This window comes from Protopterus annectens, chromosome 15.part0 (assembly GCF_019279795.1).
Source record: "Protopterus annectens isolate FY-2018-M chromosome 15.part0, PAN1.0, whole genome shotgun sequence".
NCBI lineage: Eukaryota > Metazoa > Chordata > Ceratodontiformes > Protopteridae > Protopterus > Protopterus annectens.
The window spans coordinates 476,831,593-476,850,024 of record NC_056749.1 but is presented as its reverse complement, the minus strand read 5'-3'; the positions used below and the strand labels follow the sequence as shown (position 1 = coordinate 476,850,024).

The following is an 18,432-nucleotide window of genomic DNA, read 5'->3' as shown; positions in this document are numbered from 1 at the left end:
AGGTGGTGCCTATAAAGGTAATAGATTGACAAGGCGACAAGGCAGATTTTTCGAAATTTATTGAAATGCCTAGAGCTTGGCAAGTTTGGATAGTGAAGTCTCTGGATAGAAGCAGTTGATGTCTGGTGGTGGCAGTAAGGAGCCAGTCGTCCAAATATGGAAACACCTGGAATCCTTGATGTCTCAAGTGAGCGGCGACCACTGCCATGCATTTGGTAAACACTCGGGGGGCTGTAGTTAGACCAAAGGGCAGGGCTCTGAACTGGTAGTGACTGGCTCCCAGCCTGAAGTGGAGAAACCTCCTGGAGCGTCTGTGCATTTTGATATGGTAGTACGCATCCTGAAGGTCTATCGAGCATACCCAATTGTCCTGATCCAAGAAGGGTAGAATGGACTGTAGTGTGACCATCCAGAATTTTGTTTTTTTGATATAATTGTTTAACTTGCTGAGATCCAGTATTGGTCTCCAGTCCCTGTTTTTTTTGGTACCAAAAAGAATTTGGAGTAGATTCCGGATCCTTGCTGGTCTGCTGGGACTGGTTGGACAGCTCTTTTTGACAGCAGCTTTGATATTTCTAATGCTGCTTGTTCCCTTAGACTGGGTGGAATGTCTGGAAGGGATCCTTTGGGTTGGGATGGGATGTGAATAAAGGGAATTTTGTAACCCTCGGATATGATTGACTGTACCCATTTGTCTTGAGTGAGGGAAAGCCAGGCTTTTGGGTACAGTGATAATCTTCCCCCGACTGCCTCTGAAGGTGGACAGCCGGGCAGCTCCTCAGGGATGCTGAAAGGGTTTATCAGAGAAAGTTTCTCTGCTACCCTGGTTTTGCGGACCACCTCTGCCCCTAGGGCGGCGTCTATTGTTATTCCCCCCTCTGCCTCTAGAGGGGAATCGACTTTGTGCATCAGATGAGACTCCCTGTGGTTTGCAGATCCACACCCCCCCCTGACCTTTTGGATAAGGTCTGGAAGGGGTAGAAAAACGGACACCCACGGCAGAGAGAGTCTTACCTTCCTGCTCGCACCTAGTCAATGTATCCTTCACCTGAGGTCCAAACAACGTTGAGCCATCAAAGGGGGAATTGGTGAAGGATGCCTTGAAAGGGTCCGCAAAATTGCAAAGCCGCATCCAGGCGCGACGTCGTAAAGCTACACCTGTGCCTGCGGCCCTACTTGCCCCATCAGCCACATATGAGATAAGCTGCATGGAGGAGTTGACAATCAAATTATGGGTTGCTAACTGGGAGTTCATTTTGTCTTGGAACCCCTCAGCTGTTGGATCCTGCATGGCCTCACCCATATCCTTGAGCAAATCCCTCTGGAGATGGGTGAAGTGACACAAGTAGTTCAGCGACCGCATGGAAAAGGTCGCTGATGAAAACATCCGCTTACCGTACCTGTCCATGGTCCTAGACTCCTTATTAGGAGGATGGACAGGTACCAAAGGATCGGCTAACTCCTTCTTAGTGGCTGCGGCCACCACCATGGCATCAACAGAGACACCTTTAGATAGAAACTCTTTCTCTTTTGGGGCAGTAATAAATTTTGATGGCCTCCTTGGGGTAGGTTCCACTGAATCAGGGGCCATCCAAGCCTTACTTGCCACCACTTCCATGAGGGGGTCAAAGGGAGGAGACACCCAGGAGGTGGAAGGGCGAGAGCCAAATGCCTCAAGGTAAACCGACTCGTCCTCTGAAGGGTTAAGGGTGGGCCAGTTCCCCCTCTGTTTCAGGATTTCAAGGATGTCAGCAAAAGAGACATCCTCAGAGGGGGACTGAGGGGAACCTTCAGATTCCTCCAAGTCGGTGTCAGAGGTGATAGACTCAGGGGAGTCAATGTGCTTTCTCTTGCACTGTCTCTTCCGAGGGGGTTCTCCTACCAGATCAGGAGAGGCCTCGGAAGAGGAGGATATTCCCAATGGGGAAACTTGAGGAGCTGGCTCTCTACGGTCTGTTACAAGGGGGTGGGTAGAAACCACCGCAGGCACTGAAGAGGGAGGAGCTGACGGAGCCGACTGTGGGGTAGACCCTGGGTCTAGCACGCTCCGCATGACCTCGAAGGCGCCCCTATCAGCCAAGGCCAAAGGTCCCTGCTCCGAGGAGACAAGGACCCCCCCGGCACTGACAGGGATGGCTCCGAGGCCGATGTCGGAGCCGAACTCACCAGCGCCGACGCTCCGAGAGGGAGAACGGGGTCGGACAAGGGTCCGATGCCACTCGCCCCCTCGGAGCCGACGAGGGAAGCTCGGCACCGAGATCCCTCCAAGGAGGAAATCGGAGCAGACGACGGAGCCGAAAGGGAAGGTATCGGCTCCGAAGCACCGACAGCCACGGCTCCGATGAGCCCCGGCTCCGAACTCAAAGGAGTCGGAGGAGGAATAGAATCAGGGATGGGAATAGCCGCTGACTGTTGAGTAGGGCTATGCAGCATTTGGGCCAGTGCCTCGGACTTGAGAAGTCTACTCACCACCCTTTGTAAGTCATGGTCGGACAGCCTGGAGGACTGAGAGGAATGAGACCTATGGCTCCGCTCCGACAGAAGAGGGGATCCCGGAGCTGAGTGGATGGAGCTGATGTAAGGGGACCTCGACCTCTTCTTTGAATGTAGCTCCGATAAGCCTATCGGAGCCAACTGAGTCTTGACAACCTCGGCTCCGGCCGGAGCCGAGGTAACAGTTTGAGACTTCGAAACATCGACTCCAGCCGGAGCCGATGTCAAAGCATCTTTAATGCTCCCAGGAGACGACTCTGAAGCTGGAGCTGACGGCCTGGAAGTCTTTGAAGGCTTCCCCGATGCAGACTGGGTCAGGGGGCCTTCAGGCTTTAACAAACCACGAAGTATGAGTTTGTTTTTGCGTTCCTGCAGGACTCTAGGGCTGAATGCATGGCAAACAGCACATGAGTCCTGCAGGTGCAAAGGTCCCAGGCAATAGACACAAGAAGTGTGACCATCTGTCAGAGACATTTTCTGACAGCACGAATCACACTTCTTGAAGCCTGAGACCTTGGAGTCTTTAGACATCCTAAAAATACTGTATGTAACACAAACATAACACACAGACACACCCTTTAACCAAATAAAAATCCAGTCACACTGAAAGGACAGGGAAAAAAAGGGAGTGGGCCAAAGGCCTAAAAGTTAAAAAGGGGATAAAACGGGAATACAAGCACAAGGGGGACCCAATTTAAACTAAAGGGACACTTTGTATAAAAACTAAACTAAATAGAAAGGATAGGGGTAGAATTCTAAGTTTTTTTAACAAGAAAACTCACTAACCTGCCAGAGCCAGTAGAAGAAAGCACCTCGTCAGCTAAGCGGCAAACGAGATCTGGGTAGTTACCGCCTAGCATTGTGGGATATAGGGGAGCCTCGAGCCGGTGGAATAAGCTCTCGAGCTTTAGTATTGGCCAAGTCGGAGCCGAGGATCGGCTCCGAACCCATCCAGCAAGAATGAAGGCGAGATTGACAACTTAACATCCACTGTTTTGTGTTTTTACTTACAAATTAGTGCTGGTGCTGAGATTTGGAGTTGATCCCTTGACTGTTTTCGTTCCTGTTTTTTCTTGGTTTATTTTTTGTTGGTGTTTAATGTATTTTTGCTTTGCTGAGATTTTGTCTGATTCTTTGTAATTATCTTGGTATTAACTAAGAGCACTTATCAGTTTAGAATGTCAGCTGAATAAATGCCAGCATGAAATAACACTCTCTGATCCCAAATATTTCAAGCCATGCTGTGTCTAAACATAATCATCAACGAATTTGTCACATGTAAATTTTCCATTTACATGAGAACAGCAAAATAGTGCTCTTTCCATGTTCAAACTGTTTAATCAAAGCTGTTCTCAGTCCCTGCACCCTACGGAAAACCTCTTCAAGTACCCATTCTCACCCTTCATTACCAAAAGGTATGAACTAAATCAAGGACTTCATAGTGACATACTGTGCAGACTAAACCTTTGCAGTGCTGAACAGAATTGCCACCAGTAACTCTGTGTATAAGAGGTTTCATACTGCAATCCCTTTTATGCATGTTTAGGTTGTAGAGGGTATACTTAAGCCATTCATGCATGGACAGTCCTTAGCAACATGAGTTTATGCATAAAACCCTCTTATATCACATAAAAGAGGTGACACACTGAGGTATGCATGGCAGCTTTAACTTCATTATAAATAATGCATACAAGCCATGTGCACACTTTGACATGTCATAAAAACTGCACATCCCAACTCTAAACTTTGCCAGAACCACCACAGGGAAGCAGGGGGCAACTCATTTGCTTATGCCCTGCAGATTTGTGCCATACATTTGGATGTACTACTTGAATATTGCTACAGTCTTGAACTTATCTTGGACATATCAGCATAAGCATATGTGGCTTTTTCTTATGCCCTGTTAACAAATAAGTCCAGGAGCAACAGAGGTCAGTATACTGGTTATCTGTATTGAAAACTTCAGCAACACCATGCCTCAAGAAGGAAAAGAGCACGCTTTATGACAGATACAAATATTCTTCTAACTTGGATAAGGTATTTATGACTTTTCAGCATAAAGCATAAAGAGTTATGAACAGAGCGAAGTACAAGAGTTAACTGTTTATTTTGCACTAACAAATTATATCCTAGAAGATAAAGTAATTGTAGCTTATGGCACTTAATGCATAGTATTTTGTGGCTCTGATACAAATGGTGCATCAACACAAGACCCATTTTAATAAATGCTTGCTAGTCTAATAAAAAAGCTAATGCTGTTTCAGTTAAGGCTCATATAACCAACACAAGCAGAAGATTATAAATCTATGTGAAAAGGGATGAAGATGATGATGATGACAACGATAAAACAGGGAGGAACTTGAGAAGTTAGGTATGTTTCTAGGCTAAGCAAACTTCAGAGAATCTTTCCGCAGTACACAGCAAATGCTAAAGATGTGATGGGACAGAAATAAGTAATATAGAACATGTTTTTTTGGGAATTGGCAGATTTTAAAAATTTGCTGCACAGTACAATGTTGAGGAGCAAACAGATATAACTAAGCAAATGACAATTTTGAGCTGGGATACAGGATCTGAATTGCTCAGGCATGATAACATCTTGTTAAGTTTAATGCTACTGGCTACTACATCAAAATGGAAATCAAAGTCTAAGAAATACTAAATATTGCAAAGAATATAAAAGAATTGGAGATGGCAACTTTCAAAAAAATCAGGAGCAAACTACATAGAAATAAATGGCATTTGTGGGAACAATATATGCAGAATATTTCTCAGGACAAGTGAGGTTTAAGGGAAGCAAGAAAGGAAGGCAGGAATGAAGCAATTTATGTAATGTTGGAGTGAATTATAAATATCCAAAAAAAAAAAAAACTTACATATAAAATGCATGAAAATGAAAAATGTTTGCCATGCTTTGAGTTCTCCTATTGTATGTGCACCTGCATCAACTACCACGTTAGAATTTAAGAAAGGATTAAAAAGGAACAGCTAATATTATATATGTATGGCACTAACCTTTTTTCCTTATCTGAATTTGAGTTCAATCCTCAATAAATATATATTTTTCAGTAATGTGAAGGATCCACACTAGTGCACGATACAGCTAGTTAACTACTTACACAAACACATATGCATCTATACATATATACAAACTATATGTGTGTGTGTGTGTGTGTGTGTGTGTGTGTGTGTGTGCGTGTGTGTTTATGTATACATGCATGCACACATCTGTATAGTGACAGATAGATATACAGAGAGACAGATAAATACATATACATAGATGAGTTTATTCTTTATACAGTTTACACATATCTTTTTTTTTGGATGTTAGTTCTTCAGTTGGAATCATAGCAATTTAACGAATATTAAATACTTACACGACCTCCATTAATTCCGGGTATGCCAGGTTCACCCTGAAATATAATGAAGGATAATTATATATACTGACACTTAGAAAGTATATATCATATGTGCATATGCAAATTCATCCTACTTTTATTACCACCCGCATCTTTAAGTCAACTATTTATTAAAACAATCCAAAGTACCTCATCCTTGTACTAAATCTATCCTTTCTGAAAAAAGAAGCATGAAAAAGGCATGTGTACAATCATGATCAATACATAATGAAACTAAGAAGTAAACAACATTTATTAGTGATGATGACACATTTAGGAAATCATGCAAAAAATAAACACCAGTACAGAACGTACAATGTTAACTTTGTTTAGCACTATGCAAGTACTGAGAACTGCTTCTGCATCCTTAAATAAATAACTAATAAGATACAAAACAAAAAGAAACATTTCTTATTAAAGTCATTTGACTGGATAAAGGTAGAAGAAGAAAGTACAGTTGTGTACACTTACCATAAATGTAGCTGTTTGAGTGTATTCACTGTTGCAGTCATTACATTTGGGTAATCTGCTTGCAGGTTGCCCTCAGTCGGCCTGATTAACAAAGTCTTGGGTCTTGCGTCAGTTGCTGTCCCTTCTTCCATGACATCAGGTCGTCAGGGGTATAAAACATGCAGCTGACACCATTTTCATCAGTTGTTCTTGCCCCAGATGTCAGGTGCCCCCCAAATGGGGAGCAATATATATATATATATATATATATATATATATATATATATATATATATATTTATATATATATATATATATGTGTGTGTATAATTTAGAACACAAACAATATACCTCCAATCAAAAGCAAATACACCAAAAAGGCTTTCTAGCATATTAAAAGAAAGAAGAGGTATAGTAAGAGAAAAAACAGGGGGCTGGAGGGTGGGTAACTGGGACTGCAACAGTGAATACACTCGAACATCTACATTTATGGTAAGTGTACACAAGTGTACTATGTTCTTCATGTTTCACTGTTGCAGTCATTACATTTGGGTAGATTCCCAAAGCTATGGTTGGGAGGATGGATTTATACAGAAACAGGAGCAGGTATAAGGCCCTGCAGGACAGCAGTGGCAAAGCCAGCTCTGGATTTAGAGAAGGGAGGTAAATGGTAATGTTTGGTGAACGTATGAATTGAGCTCCAGGTAGCAGCTTCTAGAATGTCTCTGGTAGGAACCCCTCTGAGAAAGGCTGCAGAAGTAGATGCAGCCCTGGTAGAATGAGATCTGATCAGTTTACCATGGTGCACATAGCAGAAACAAATACAATGGCTTATCCATTTAGAAATGGTCTGCTTTGAAATAGGTTTTCCCTCTGCCCCTGCAGCAAAAGCCACCAATAGTTGCTTAGATTTTCTTAGAGGTTTTGTCCTATTTAAGTAGAATCTAAGTTGTCTGTGCACATCCAATGAATGCAGAATCCGCTCACCTTTGTTCTGTGGATTGGGAAAGAAAGTTGGCAGATGAATGGTCTGATTTAGAGCCACACTGGATACCACCTTAGGCATGAAAGATGGATTGGTCCTGAGAGCCAACGTGTCCGGATGAAAAATAATGAAAGGCTCCACTGCCATAAGAGCCTGTAATTCTGAAATCCATCTAGCTGAAGTAACTGTTAAAAGAAAAGCTGCTTTCCAGGAGAGAAATTTTAAATCTGCAGTCACAGCTGGCTCAAAAGGAGGCAGAGTGAGTTTTTCCAAAACAAAATTGAGGTCCCATGCAGGAGCTGGTGCTCTCCTGGGAGGTCTTAAATTATTCGCCCCTCTGAGGTACTGCTTTAGCAGAGGATGAGAAAAGAGGGGAGGCTCTGTGTTGTAATGAGCTGAAATGGCAGAGGCATGGATTTCTATAGAAGAAAAAGATAGGCCCTTGTAAAGCATCTCAGTTAAATACTGCAGAATCTGAGGAATACTGGGCATGGCTGTGCTTATTCCCAGGCACAGAATCTTTTCCATTTATCCGATTTTCTAGTACTAGGCCTTCTGGCCTCTAAAATGACATCCATCACAGGTTTGCTGAGAGATGTAACTGGTGAAATTAGTTGATTAACCATGCTGCAAGATTCAGAGTTTGGAGCTTTGTCCAGAATTTGATAGTTCTGCTGAGACAGTAGGTACGGTGTCAGAGGTAGGTACCACGGAGGAAGGTGTGACATATTGCGTAGGAGCAGGTACCAGTGTTGGCGAGGCTAGTCTGGAGCAATCAGTATCATTTTTGTTTTTTCCTGTCTGACTTTTAGCAAGACCCTGAAGAGCAGAGGCAGAGGAGGAAAGGCCTAAACTGATAAGTTTTTACAGCTGAAGGACACAGCATCCACTTTCCAAGCTTTTCTGTGATGAATTCTTGTGCAAAATTTGTCCAACTGATAATTCTGAGGTGAGGCAAAAAGATCTATGTCTGGGCTCCCCCATTTGTGTGTCAACATGCGGAAGATTTGTGGATCCAGTTTCCATTCGTGTGGGTGCATCAGATTTCTGCTTAGTGCGTCTGCCAGAGTATTTTGCTTTCCTGGCAGGAATTGAGCTTGTAGATTTATTTGGTAAGTCAAGGCTGTGTTCCACAATGCCATGGCTAGTCTGCAAAGGGGGTAGGAATGGGGACCCCCCTGCTTGTTTATGTACCACATGACTGTGGTGTTATCTGTCTTTATCAGTAGTTGTCCTGGATGAAGATAGTCTTTGAAGGCTGTCAAAGCATTCTGTACAGCTAGCATTTCTTTCTGGTTGATATGCAGGTGCATTTGATTTGGGCTCCATTGGCCCTGAATGCATCTCCCTGCCAGATGCGCCCCCCAAGCATAATCTGATGTGAATGTAGTCAGGGTTTGGGCAGCAGGGGGTGGAGTGAATGACAGTCCCTTGTTTTGGTGGCAGGCTTCTGCCCACCATAGGAACTCTAGCTGCAGGCAAGGAATGATAGGAATCATTGTTTCCAGGCTGTGCAATGTTGACTCCATAAGCTTTTAGATACCATTGAAGTTTCCTCATATGCAGTCTTGCATATGAAATTATTAGGATGCAGGAGGCCATGAACCCCAAGGCCTGCAGAATTTGTCTTGCAGATAGCTGGGTTTTTGTGGCCACCTGTTTGAAGTAAGTCATCAATTGAATTTGTTTTTCTGGTGTAAGGTAGGTCATCTGGGCAGTTGTATTCAAGCTTGCACCCAGGAATGTAATTATTTGAGAGGGTACCAGTTGTGATTTATTTTCATTTATGGTGTACCCTAGACAAGTTAGAAGTCTTTTTACAAATGCCAGATGTTTTAGAAGAGTGTCCTTGTTTTCTGCCTGAATTAGACAATCGTCCAGGTAAGGATAAATTTGAATATTTCTTTGTCTGCAAAATGCATTTACTGGTGCTAGGCACTTTGTGAAGACCCTGGGCGCAGTAGATAATCCGAAGGGCAGTGCAGAGAACTGGTAATGCAAATACCTGCTTTGAAGTGGAGGTATCTACTGCAAGATTCCCTGATTGGGATATGCAGGTAAGCCTCTTTTAAGTCTAGAGTTACCAACCAAGCATCCTTGCCTAGTATAGGCAGTAACTGCTGTAGAGTCAGCATCTTGAATTTCGGAATGTCCAGTAATGTATTTAGAATGGATAAGTCCAGAACTGGACGCCATGATTTGTCTTTTCTCGGTACCAAGAAAAGTCTTAAATAAAAACCTTGTCCCTTTTCCTTTTCTGGTACTGGTTGAATAGCCCTCATATTCATGAGGGACATAACTTGTTTCTGGACCTCTGCCCACTGATTTGTAGGCAGATCTGGCCATCCGTTTGGGATTGGCAATGTGTGGAAATGAAATCTGTATCCCTGGGATACTATATTTGAAACCCACTTGTCCTGGGTAATTAGTTGCCAGTTTCGTGCATGAACTGCCAGTTTTCCCTCCAAAGGGGCAGACAAAAGATAAGTGCTTAGTGATTGCAGTGGAAAGTCATTGAGACTGTTTACCATAGGAAGGTGCCTTGTTACTTGCAGATTTGGAGGTGGAGGCACCCCATTGCTTTGTTCTATAAGTTCCTTGTGACTGAAACCTGGAGCCTTTGGAGTGTCTGGGTTTGACCTGAGTGGCTCTGGTGGGTACTGGAAAGGACCAGATCTTAGTAGGCCAGTGCCTACTGAACCTGGGTGGCTGCACTCATAGGAAATATTTTACAGTTTGCATAGATTTAGCTTTATTTTCCATCTTTTTCAAAACTTTTTCTGCCTTATTACCAAATAGACTGTCCTGTTGTAAAGGAGCATCCAACAATTTTGCTTTAACACGATCAGGCAGATTTTTGCTCCTTGAGCCAAGCATGCCTTCTTATCACAGATCCAGTTACAGTGGCCCTGCAAGAGGCCTCCAAGGAATCAAAACCACATTTCAAAGTATGCTTTCTAACTTGTTCAGCTGAATGCAATAAATCCTGCAACTCTTTATTTTCCACACAGTCAGAAATCAACATAATTTTCTGTTTAAGTAAGCCCATGACATGCTGCTGATATTTAAGCATATGAAATTGACAATTTAAAGCCCCGATTGCCAAGGTTGCAGATGTATAAACGTTCTTACCCCATCTATTCAGCACCGTGGAGTCTCTATCAGAAGGGGTAGGATTTTTAGCAGTAGAAGCCTTAACACCCTTGGGACCCTGAGAAATGGTTTCAGGGTCAGCAGTAGGGTTTTTAAAGAGAAATTTGTGGGAGTCAGGAACCCTGTAATATTTGTCTGGCTTACTAGAAGCCGGAGGCAGAGAATCAGGAGCCATGCTGGATTCTGAGAAAACATCACCAACAATGTCTAGAACAGGAGGTATAGCAAAAGGCCTATGCTGAGGAAGAAGAAGGAAATACCCAAGCCTCTTTTTAGATTCTGAGAAATCCTGACTCTCCCAGTGAAAGTGTTCCCTTAGGGTATGCAAAGTTTCTCCAAAAGAAAAATCCTCAGGAGGAGAAGCAGAAGGGATGGAATCTTCTGCATCAGAGTCCTCATAAAGTGGAATAGATAATTCCAGATCAGAAGAGGAATCAGAAGAAATGGAAACCTGATCTGATAATTCATAGTCAGTGCCTTGCCTAGGCCTCTTAGCAGGAGGGGGATAGTATCAAGGTATTTAAATCCTCAGCCATTTTGATTATTTGTTTTTTAGGCATAGTGGCCTGTGCACATGGCCCAAGCGTCAGTTTTGTAGACATAGAAGTTGATTTTGGCCTTAGTTTTGAAGATGGTGTTGGTTTAATATACAAATCTTTAGGCCTGAAAACACCCTCAGAAGCCGGTGCCTGCTCAGTGGCTCCAGACCCATCCAAGGTAGAGACATATGCGGGTTCAATACTTAAAGTGTCTCTTGACATACCGGACTCCTAATGGGTCTCAGTAGAGGTCTGCGAATCAAAAGTAGCGGGTATCAGGGGCTGCGAAAGCACCTCACTGAGTACCAGCAAACCGGCGACTGGCTTAGGAGAAGCTTCGTCATCAGTTTTGGACCTCGACGGTCTATCTCTCTTTTTCTTTGCGTTTTTTAGGTACTCCAGTAGTCGGATTGCTAACCAATGACATTTCTGGATAATTAAATCTTGAGCCAAAATATTCTGATGCAAAAATATACCGACGCTTAATAGTGTGTTGATTAAATTTAGCACAAAACCGACAGCAAGGCACATTGTGGTCAGGGCCTAGGCAAGGAATAGAGTACAAATGAAAATCCTTATGAGGTATTTGCTTCCCACAAGTAATACAATTATTAACTTTTACTGACAACGGTAAGGAACAAGAAAAAGTTTCCCCAACAGGGTAATTAGCTTTAAGTTGAAGACTTCGGTTCTGAAACTCGAAAATGAAAATTTCAGGAGTCGGCCGACCGGCACTTGCGAACTGCTTCTGCTTCAGGCACCACGCAGCAAGAAAGACTGATGAAAATGGTGTCGGCTGCATGTTTTATACCCCTGATGACCTGATGTCGATGCAGGACCCAAGACTTTGCTAATCAGGCCGACTGAGGGCAACCTGCCAGCAGATTACCCAAATGTAATGACTGCAACAGTGAAACATGAAGAACATCTCTAGATGGGTACTGAAAGCTCTGATAGACAAAACTTTATAAAACTTAAGTGAAGCCTCAGTCATAAAAAAATGGCATAAAGAACCTAGCTCCTTGGTTTAGAGAAAGGCAGTCCTGACTACAACCAAGACATTCCACATTCAGATAACAGCACTGGTACTGGAGAAGCCTGGTGGAGAGGGTAGAATGAAGAGGCAAACATCTGCTGACTCACTGTAGGAGGGAGGGTACACCTTCTCCATGTGTTGTACCACTCCTCAGGTGAAATTATAGAGCTATTACTGCACAAGCAGCTGTTGAACTTGACCTAGCAGAGATGGGAGCTAATTGACATTATGTACAGCAGTTTGCATGATGTCAAACAGCACCATTCAGTTAGCCCCCTCCCCAATAAATAAATAATCCCCCTGACATAACAAGACATAGGATAGGATGTGATGCTGCCCACCTGCACTGCTGTGGTCTGTTTTTTTCCTTCTTCTCAAACTGCCAATAATGTCTCAAACTTTCAATAATAATGGTAGTGTCATCGTTGGGGAATATTACTGAGGATGCATTGCAGCAACACGGAGCAGCTGATAGTCAGCTGGATCAGTATGCAAAGGAGGGAAACATGACATTAATCAAAGCTAAATGGACTACATGTGTGTTTGTGTGTTTCTATGTCTGTGCTGGTGCTGGAATTGCTCTGTTACACTGCTGCTATTAACACATTCATACCTAGTAGCTGTGAATAGCAGCCTACGCATTCCTGAGCATTTTTTATAAGCAAGTTAAAATATCTAAGCCAAACAAATATGAACATCTTATGAAGAATAAATTTTGCTTAAAAATATAAAGTGATATTGCTCAGTAAAAAGTTCTCTTTACTATGTTAAAAATCAATAAACTCAAAGTTTATACCTCAACACGCTAGTATGTTCTAATGCAAAATATCCAGATTCATATTTTCCTCTGTACTTTCACAAAGTTTGATATCCTGGAAACCATGCAACCTAGACACACAGTACGAGCAGCATGTTTGCCAGCCAGACTAAAACTTTCATATGATGATAAGCTCCTTTCTGGGTGCTTGTTTTTTAGAGATCTTTACAGAAATAAAGAAATATTTACAGATTTATACTTAACAATGTAAACAAAAGTATTTACCAAGCTGTACAAATTACAGTGCAAAATGACTGCTTTATTCACATCATCTAATGTTTCTGCTAACTTCATGTATTAGTTAGCAAGTTGTCTGGTTTTGGCAATATTAATGAAAATACAGACACAGTATATATTCCTAAAGGGGAGCAACTAGTAATATGTTTCTTTGTTATTTGTCCAACTGATTTGGGCCTCTACCTTGACAGGAATAGACTCCATTACTAAGTCACAATATAATTAATGTTCATGAAATTAGTATTACTTTAGTCTTTGATGTTAGCCAAGAGTGCTCTTCCCAGATCCTGAAATGTTCTCAGAATTGCCTCATTCTACAGTTCATATGGGGTTACATATACTGGTATTTAAGCACATTTATATTTTTTTATTAGTCTTTTTAACTTTGTTTCTTTCAGTACAGAAGACATTAATCCCTGGGTGTAGTAATTTCAATGATTAATGCTATGTTTGTCTTTTTTTTCATGGACTACTAAGATTTTTTTTTCTATGATATTGAGACTGGCTATGAGTTTACTCTTGCTAGATGATTCAGGCTTCAAGTACATTCTTCTCCTTCTTTCTGGAAGCAAAAAAAGCCTGAACCCTCACTTCCTGAGACAGCTGAAGGCTTACCTATCAGGACATATTCAGCCAATCAGCTCTCACAGAAAGAGAGAAGGAGGGGAGTCTGAGCTTTGGAAAGCTGGATAGTACTGGGTTACCTTGGAAGATAACCCAAAAATTCCACTGAGACAGTGGGAATGATGAACATCACAGGATGAGGATGTGGCTCCCTTATTAATCCTCTCTCAAAATCCCTTTATACAGCTGAAGCTCCTGGGGACCTTGTGGCCACCAGAAGTTCTGAGGGTCTAAATGTTCTGTGCCATATTTTATCTCTTATTTTTTGAAAGATAACTTTTCAAGTTATTTTTTACTTATTGTCAGAAGAGTTAGGTATGTACGCCTGTATGTTTCCAAATATAAAACTGATGACAGTTTTTTCACACACATGCAGACTTTTTTCCTTCAGATGAGATGTTAAACAGAGGCCTCATGTGCCTGACTTGGTGGTTGCTCATGTGGATATAAAACATCCCACAACACCTATCAAAAATAGTAGGGGAAGTTCCCCAATGCCTGGCCAAATTTCCCCTATTAGTATAAATACCGCCTCATTGTCTCCCCTGAAAAGAGGTGAACAGGATAATGGGACTAACCCAGTTAACAATGGATAAACAGCAACAAGAAAAAATAAAAACATAATGATACCACCTTTAATAAGTGATGTCTGTCACAAGATACATACTCACACACCCACACATACACTTCAGGTTACCTAAAGTTAAACAAGTAGAAAAGAAATTCACCTACATCTTGTTTTTGGAGTGTTGAATGAAACCAAAACACCTGCATAAAACCAACACAGAGACAAAGAAGAACACATACAAATTCCATACAGAAGGAATCACAGACAATAACTCAACCAGAGAATGAAGTGCTGTGAGAGTGCAATGCCACTTATTGTGAGAAATGCCAGTGTTCATATGTGATGGAAAGTGAAAACATTATGGAGACTTTGTTACTTTTAGATACAGTGCATCCCTCCAAATACACCCACAGTCATTTATATCCATAGGCAAACCCTGAACTCATAATTACAGACATTTTATCAGCTGTAAACACTTTAGGTGTTTGATTGTATATAAAGGGCCAAAGTAAAGTATTCCAGCTTGCTTTACACAAGTGTACACTATTTCTGCAAAGCCAGATTAATATGTTTTAACCTGATCCTGACAGAATCAGTTATTTTTATCATCAGACAGCTCCTACACTCAGCAATTACAATGCTGAACACTACATATGTCTGACTGTGGCAAAGTTAGTTTCACACAAATAATATTTTCAGTAAAGTAATATAACTTGCTTCATACAAATACATGTCTGTCTAGCAAAACCAAAATAATGACTATTTAACTTGAGCAAGTGAGACCAGTGTGAGTTTGTCTAACTTACAGTCAGACCAGTACCCAGCAGTGCTTGACTGTGATAAAGATAATTGCCATGGTAATGTTGTTTACCTTTGCTTCACACAAACAATAGTCACAGTAAAGTATTCATATTTATGCCATACATCTGAAAACTAGTCCTGCAGAGACACATTAATGACCATTTAACATTGAGCAGATGACAGCAGAGCCAGTCACTAAATTCTGCAGACAGCCCCATTACCCAGCTATTATAGCAACTTGCATGACTGTGATAAAATAAGGGCCAGGGTGACATACTTAAATTTTGTTTCACACAAACAGTAGCCACAGCAAAATATTCCAACTTGCTACAAAAATACACAAGCCATTAACAAAACTATGACTACATACACCTATACTTACAAGTGGGACAATTACTTCTATTTATAACAAAACTAAAGATAATAATTTGCCATTATGTCTAATTGGTTATCTAAACTATGTTTCAGCTCCACATAAAAAAACAAGTTTGAATGTCTATGCTAAAGCCCATAATCAAATAAGAATGCTGCACACATCTTGTGTTAACAGTTATAAGCACAACATCCATTCATTCATCCACACCCCCTTTTTCATATTTTTGCATATGGGAATGGGGTGCCACTTCACCAGTGATAAGCACAAACAAAGAACTTGCAAACAGATTATGTTCTTTACAAGAAAGCTAATAACAAACAACTATGACAAATATATGTAAAGTTCAGCCTGCATTTCATTATAAAAATAACAATAATTTTCCCACTACTTATTAATGACCTTACATGCATTAAAACAAAAGCTGTGTAAGTGCCACATTTATATACCTTTGTTGTTCTGGGCCTAGCTGAAGTCATAAGGCATGGATTCTAATGCCACATTTTTTCACATACCAAGGGAAAATGGATGGTATGTTTAGCAATCTGAAAAAGGCCAACTCACAATTCAGACAGAATAAGTAGTACTGCTATAGGAGCAGTATGTTGTTGTACAAGAAAGATGATGGTATGGAGTACAAATGTAGACAAAATTGCACAGCATGAATACCAATATCAACACAACTCAAAAACATCCCTGCAGTATACCAAAGATGTCTGCTGAAACTACATTCATTAAATTTACAGAGGTGCACTAGAAGGAGAAGTTATACTTTGCTTTGCTAGCAATCACACTGTTACAGAGGTAATACTGACATACATTAGGCACACCCTCACACTATATATATATATATATATATATATATATATATATATATATATATATATATATATATATAAAGTTGAATTCTATAACAGTGAAAGCTCAAAAGAGCAAACATTTCTTTTTTCCTTGTTTTGAAGTCATTTCGCTGCTTTGCATGCAAGATCACAGTAAAGAAGACTCCAGGAATTTGCCCTTTCCATAGTGCTGTGTGATCTCACAGCTGGTATATATGTATATATATATATATATATATATATATATATATATATATATATATATATATATATATATAGCTAGCAGGGTGTGGGGTGTAGGGGCTTGCCTCCCTGCAAAAAAACAGGTCTATTTTAATTCATCGAAGGTTTACTTCAGCAAACCTTTCTTCATCAATCACTAACCATCATTTCAGTGAACCTTCTCATCCAAAAAAAAAAAATTAAACAGGGAAATTAAGCACTTGGCCAAAACAACACCGGAAGAGACACCACAGTATGTAAAACCCACCAAAATGGGAGCCTGTACCCCCCCCACACTATATATACCAAATTAAAGATCATACTACAGTGGGGGAAAGGGCAAATTTGTGCTGCTGGTCAACTGCTTCCTTTCTCTTTGTAAATTTTTCGCAGATATGAATGGTCGCTGAAATGAATGTTCGATGAAGAAATGTTCACTGAAGTGAACCTTCTACAAATTAATAAAGACCTGCAAAAAACAGTGTTTTTTTCCCCTTCAATCTTTTTAGCTTCACTCTAAAGTATTTCATGTAAAAATATTTTGCTGTATGAAACTTAAAGTAAAACTTTGTCAATATAAATACCAAAATAAACAATTTTTGTAGTATAACAGAAATCATGTTTTAACATCACCATTAATAACACTGGTAGTAAACAAAGGTAAAGTCCCACAAAAGTTTCTGGTTGTAGTCCACATCCAGTCAATAAGGTGTCAGGTCTTTAACTGGTACAAACTCCTTGAAGAAGATGCCTTTTACCAGAGCTGATGCCCTGGACCATTAGTTCCTTCACACTCAGATCCCACTGGATTTCTTTGCTTGATATCTAATTAATTATATCCAAACTCTTCTCTACATATTCTCATCTGCTGAAAGCTAGCTTCTGACTTCAGGGTTCACCTGATCCTCTTGGACATCTAACCACTGATTAGATCAGTTAGCGGGCATAAAGTAGTTGCAAAATGTGACATAACCTTTCTATAACATTCTGCAAAGTTGAAAAAGACTCTAAATTGTTTCTTGAAATGAGGTACTGACATAACTTCCACTTTATTTATTTATTTTGTCGGGGAGTGACATTTTTAATATTTTCTCCTGTAACACAACCATCTCACTTCACTTCAATCATTACCTTCTTGCTGTTAGGGATATTTACTGTAAGTCCCAACCTGCTTAAGGGAGTTCAGGACAATACAATGTTTCCACAAAAAGAGAGATGCACACTACTTGCTTATTTTTCTTCAATGTGCATATGTATACCACACACACACATACACATTTACCTTTTCCTGTGCATGTGTGTGGTATGTATGTATGTGTGATCTCATCCTTGTGCTTTGGCAAATGGGGTATGGGGCATAATGACCCTGCCTATTACCTGAGCTGGGGTATAATGACCATGAATTCAAACAGGAAAACTGTACATTGAGAAGCAATTCAAGGGCTGAAAAGGCAAGTTTTCTTGTTAACTTCTTTTTTAGGGGAATCTGCCAATAATCTTTATTTGAACCTTTGCTTTCATAGCAGTTGTGTCAGTTTGTCCACTGTACGCATAAGATAACCACCAAATGCTGAGATAGTGATACTATTTCTGAAGCCATTAGAGAATCGACTGGTTCTGTCTGATTTAGGAACCCAAACTATATGGCTATTCCATTCACTGGTGGTCTCCTCAATAGCCTCTAGATGAAGCATCCTCCTTAATTCTTCCTGGTCCATCTTCCAGTGGGATTCAAGATCCTGCACAATTTAATATTAACCCTTCTCCCCTGGGTTGGTTTCTATGTGACATTTAAGTAACATAATCTTACTATGAATATTTTAGAAAATGTCCCATTTCCACAACAAGAATTCCTGTATCTCTATTCTTGAAGTTTTGACAGTGTATCATCCACCAGA

General features: G+C 40.8%; 1 protein-coding gene across 3 annotated transcripts in view; it reads right to left on the bottom strand.

Moving 5' to 3' along the window:
- COL4A6 (collagen type IV alpha 6 chain) overlaps positions 1-18,432 on the bottom strand; it is a 4,024,271-nt gene that overhangs the window by 2,028,151 nt on the left and 1,977,688 nt on the right. For all 3 annotated transcript variants that reach the window (XM_044057202.1, XM_044057203.1, XM_044057204.1), the window contains one exon: positions 5,871-5,906. In XM_044057202.1, the coding sequence (XP_043913137.1) occupies positions 5,871-5,906 (36 nt within the window). The remainder of the gene's footprint in view (positions 1-5,870; positions 5,907-18,432) is intronic.